Source organism: Gekko japonicus, unplaced genomic scaffold (genome assembly GCF_001447785.1).
Source record: "Gekko japonicus isolate JY-2015 unplaced genomic scaffold, Gekko_japonicus_V1.1 scaffold713, whole genome shotgun sequence".
NCBI classification, from domain to species: domain Eukaryota; kingdom Metazoa; phylum Chordata; class Lepidosauria; order Squamata; family Gekkonidae; genus Gekko; species Gekko japonicus.
The window spans coordinates 290,981-295,875 of record NW_015172026.1 but is presented as its reverse complement, the minus strand read 5'-3'; the positions used below and the strand labels follow the sequence as shown (position 1 = coordinate 295,875).

Below are 4,895 nucleotides of genomic sequence, written 5' to 3'. Positions count from 1 at the left end.
GGGGGATCTCAGGGTCTGGGGGAGGGGAGGGGAGGGGTCCTCCGGGAGCCAGGAGCTGAGCATATTTTTGGATGTGACCCTTGAAATTTGGGGGGGGGCAGGGGGCGGGGAGGGAGAGGGTCCCAACCTATTCGTTGGCTTTCACACTCCCATGCTTGCTCCGCTACCCACCCACCCACGTTTTTTTTTCCTCCCCCTTTTTTTTCCCTTTTAGAAATCTGTCTTTCAGGTTTGCCAGAAGGTAGGCGTTCATCACTCTGGTTTTGTTCTGTCCCCCTCCTGTTCGGTACTAACCCCTCTTCACTGGCTTCCTTCCTCTTCCTCTTCCCTCCCATACCACTTGGCTGCTAACGGTGTCTTTGTGTGTGTGTTTGTGACTCCCACCCCCCACCCCAAGGAAGGGCACACTGAAAGGCACAGCGGTGACCTTGCGAGGGAGCGCTCCCTGCCTGGGCGGGTAACGGGGCGGGGGGGGGGGTGGCACGGGCTCTGGTCCTCCTCTGGGGGTGGGAGGGCGAAGGCTGCAGAGGGCCGCCAGCTGACCTGGACCCCGTGGGCCCCCTCGAGGGGAAAAGCTGTGCCTCGAAAGGTGCTCTCTCCGTCCTCTTCCTCCTCCTCCTCCTCGGTTTCCCCAGGCTGGGCCTCTGCTCTTTCCCCAGAGCCTTTCCTCCTTCCTCCCCCACCCCCTCCTCCACTAATCCCCCTCCTCTCCTTGCATGGGGCTGTCAGGAGGAACTGGGCTGCCCCTGTGCTCTCTTGCTTGCAGCTGCCTTGAGGGCTCTGGGCGGGGGGGGAGGGGGGAGTAGAGCAGGGGGTGGCACGCCCTCCCCCCCAGGTGTGGCAGTCCGGAGGAGACGGGCCTTTTGCTGCTTCACAGAGTCCGCGATTCCCCACCCGCACGCTGCCGGCTCTTCCGGCTGATCTCCAGGGGACAGAGTGGTCTCCAGGCTGCTGCTTGGGAGGGTGGTGGGGCCGCGTGGCGTCGCCTCTCTGGCCTGAATGCCCTCCCCCACCAGAGCTCCGGGAATTCCCCACCTCAGAGTTGGCAGCCCTGCATGTCACACACTTTCTTTTTAAGGGCCGGTCTCACGGTCTCGACGCGAGTGTTTAGATGAATCTTCCTGCAATGGGGGGGGGGAGCATTTCAAGAACCCCTCCCTTCTCCAGCAGCCGATGTGCTTTTTTAAAAAATAATTGTGCCTGGGGTCTAACATTTACGTCCCCCTCCCGGTCAAAAGGGCTAGAAATCCTGGGGTGGGCCAGTTTCCCTAGTCTCACTTTGACTCCCTTATCAGTGGAGCAGTTCAGTAGCGCCTGAGAGCTATTGGCTGTAAGATGGATTGGGGGGGGCAGGGGGGAGACAGGAGAGCAGGTTCCTCCCAGCTCTCTCCCGCTGCTCCAAAAAGAGGTGGCTGCCAGGGAGTGGGGTGGGAGGGGGGCGTCTTCAGTTCTTCATCTCTTGAGCCTTCCTCCCCCTTCTGGGGCGTTGTGGCGGGAGAGCTCTGTCCTCCGCCCCCTCCCTCCTTGCACCGAGGAGAGTGACCGCTGAAGCAGGACATGTTACTCCAGCAATGGCTAAGAGGACACGAATAATAAACGTAATAAAAGGTGTGAATTGTTCTGATGCTGAATAACTGTGCTTAGTTCATGAATATTAGTAACAAAGGGATTTAGTGTTTGGGTTTTTTAAAAATTAAAATCCTTAAAAACCACCAGAGGCAGATTCAAAACCCTGTTGCTGTTAACCTTCTCCAAGGACCTACCGTGCCCCGAGATGGCAGTGTCCATATACAGCTCCAGACATTCCAGCTACAGAACAGACGCTGTGGAAATTCTGACCAGACAAACTGCTTAGTTTGTTGCGAGCGATCCCTGTGGGGGAGGGACCCCCTGGCTTCAGCACCTCTGCAGGAAAACCCCGTTTCCCTCCCTACCCCTTTGCATCGTGATCGCCCTGCAAACGTGCGGTTTGAGGCCCTGGGTGTGGGCACAGCAATTGCAGCAGCATATTTGGGGGTGAGGAGGAGGGCAGAGGAGCCGGGAGAGCTCTTTCCATGTGCCCAAACAATGCCCAGAGGTCAGGTCCCATGTTCACAGCGTGTCGCGCGTGTTAACCTTGGTCATCCTTTCGGCACCCGCTCAGGTAGGCCGGGGCTGCAGACCTGAGCAGAGGGTGGCTGGCTTGAGGCCAGCCAGCAAGTTGTGGCTGAGGCTTCTTGGTTCACAGCTCAGCCTCTCAACCGATAATGCCAGCCCTTCTTCCTCCCTACGCGCCCCCCCCCCAGTCCCCTTGCTTGGAGGTAGCTTCTGCTTGCCGAGCGAGCGGGATTGGGGAGAAAGGTGCCGCCTTGGGCCGTTTTGTACCCCGCTCCAGTGTCCTCTCTCCTGGTTAAGCCACTGCTGTGTCAGCCGTTGCACCCCAAGTGACCTGTCGACTCCGCCCTCCTGCCCCCGCCCCCTTCAGGGCCAGAGCCACACAGGGAAACATCCCCCACCCCGTTTTGGAGGGCAGGAGCTCAGGCGTAGGAGCTGCTAACTCCTCGAGGGTACCTGACATCTTGTCTCCCGCTCTGTTTTTTGAGGAACCTGCATGAGCCCGAAAGCAAAGACCGTGTGGAGACGCTCAGGTGAGATGCAGCCAGTGCCTGGGGAAGACTCTGCTCCACTCTGTCTGTCTCTCCGGCAGGGCCAGGCTGCTCCTCGGCCTCTGCTCTCCGTCTGGTCCCTATGCCTGTGTGTGCGTGCGTGCGTGTCTCTCTCTCTCCTGTCGCTCCCTAACTTTCCCCCTCGCTCTCTCTCGCTCTCTCTTTCTAGCTCTCCGTTGCCAGTTGGGCTGGGCAGGGCACGAGTGCCACGCCCCCCTCCCTCACTGTCTGTCTGTCTCTTCCTCCGCCTCAGGCCCCACATGGTCGGCAGCAGCGGGGACAAAGAGCGGGACGAGAACCGGGAGGCCAAGCCGCGCTCGCTGCGGTTCACCTGGAGCATGAAGACGACGAGCTCCATGGAGCCCAACGAGATGATGAAGGAGATCCGGAAAGTGCTGGACGCTAACAACTGCCAGTGCGAGCTGCAGGAGAAGTACATGCTCCTCTGCATGCACGGAGCGCCGGGCCACGAGGCCTTTGTGCAGTGGGAGATGGAGGTCTGCAAGCTCCCGCGCCTCTCGCTCAACGGCGTCCGCTTCAAGCGGATATCCGGCACCTCCATGGCCTTCAAGAACATTGCCTCAAAAATCGCCAACGAACTGAAGCTTTAACAAGCCCCCAGGGGGGGCCCGGCCTGCACGCGCATGGGGGGGTGGTTAGGAGTAAAGCTGCAGTTTTAACTCTGGAAGGGTTTATTTTTTGATACCCTGGTGCAGGACGGGGGCGGGCGGTTGGGGAAGGGGGGATGGGGGGCAGCAGTGGTGTTTGGGGACACCCCCCCCTCCCCGCTGCCGAATCTCCATGGAGACAGAGTGCGTGGGGTGGTGGCTGGCAGCCACCAGGCCGGTCTCCGTGGCAACGGTAGTGGGAGTGTACCAAGGGCTGTTGGTCTCTATAGCGACGGTGTTGGGGGGCATCCCTTTTGGTCTCCGTGGTGACCATGGTACTTTTTCCTCTCTCTTTCTCTCTCTCTCTCTCTCTCTCTTTTGGTTGCACATTAGGCAGGGTTTTAAATTACCAAACACAGCAAAAAAAATAAAATAATCCACTTCCATTCCCAGCAAGAGCTCCTCCTCCTCCTCCACCTCTGCTTTGAGTCTCCCACAGTGCCTCTCTTGTGAGCTCGCCCTCCTTTCCCTCCTGGTGATGGTTTCGGGGCCTGGGCTATGAACGCCGGGTAGGCTGGGGTGGGGTGGGGGAGGCCAGGGTGCTCGTGCTTTTCGATGGGCATTACTGCAGAGAGGCTTCCCTCGTCAGGCCAGTGGAGGAGGAGGAGGCCCCAGGGGTTAGGGATCTTGGGAGCGCCCTCCTGCCCTTGGACCCCGTTCCCAGGGCCGGGGCAGTCTTTCCTCCTGGTCGTGGTCGGGGGCGCCTGGACTTTGGCTGCTGCAAACTGTTCTTCTCCGTTACCTGCATTTGGACCTGGAGAGGGAAGAGGACAATCCCACCAGCCAGCTCTTCTCCCCACTTCTTCCACCAGGGCATTCCTCTCCCCCTTCTCTCCCCCCCCCCCCCCCCAAGAAACCACTTTGGATGGGAGATTCTAGCCGTGCACAGTTACCTTCCCAGTTAGGGAGAGCGGAGTATGTTGGGATGGGGTAGGGGGTTAAATCCACATTGGAGCCCATTCCCCCCCCCCTTCGTTATCCTCGGTCTTGCTCCTACAAGGTGAGAGAGCTGCTCCAGGTCTGATGGTTTCAAAACAGCAGGGGCTGCTGGGAGCAGAGAACTTCCTTGCTTACAGGGCCAGTTCCGTTTTCTAGGTTGGCGAGCTTGACTGCTCCACTCGGTGCCCTGGCCTAGGCGGTTGTTCCATCAGCTCTGTGGGTGCCTCGTGGCCCCGTGACCTGTCCAAAATGTGCCCTCACCCAGTGCTCAGACTTTCCTAGTTGCATGTGACCTGCAGACTCAAATACTGCAGAACAAGTGGGGGTCCCTCTTTCTCCAAAACCTTATTTAGGCCTCTCCTCCCCCCCCCCGTGCCTGAGGGTAGCTTTGAATGCTTCCCTTGCTGGGAAGCTGCTTTTTGTCCCCAAACTTTCCCTTCCTCAGGAACGCACAGGATCTGTTTTGATGTGGGGGTATGGGCGGGAGGGAGAGTTCTGTGGTGGGGAATTGGGTGGGGGGGGAGATCTTGTTCCTCCCTGCCCTGGTGCCATGCTTGCTGCTTTCTGCCACTGCTTACCACAGAAGATGTGGGGAAGCCCTCATTACCCCCCTCCTGCAGGAGAGCACAGCCTTCCCCCATCC

At 59.2% G+C, this 4,895-nt stretch overlaps 1 protein-coding gene across 8 annotated transcripts in view; it reads left to right on the top strand.

Annotated features, from left to right (window-relative positions):
• MARK2 (MAP/microtubule affinity-regulating kinase 2) overlaps nt 1–3,292 on the top strand; it is a 174,744-nt gene extending 171,452 nt beyond the window's left edge. For 4 of the 8 annotated variants that reach the window (XM_015420556.1, XM_015420559.1, XM_015420555.1 and 1 more), the window contains 3 exons: nt 215–241; nt 2,583–2,627; nt 2,899–3,292. In XM_015420556.1, the coding sequence (XP_015276042.1) occupies nt 215–241; nt 2,583–2,627; nt 2,899–3,256 (430 nt within the window). In that variant the 3' untranslated portion in view covers nt 3,257–3,292. The remainder of the gene's footprint in view (nt 1–214; nt 242–2,582; nt 2,628–2,898) is intronic. The other 4 variants (XM_015420560.1, XM_015420557.1, XM_015420561.1 and 1 more) reach the window with 2 other exon arrangements.
• The last annotated feature ends 1,603 nt before the right edge of the window (nt 3,293–4,895 follow it).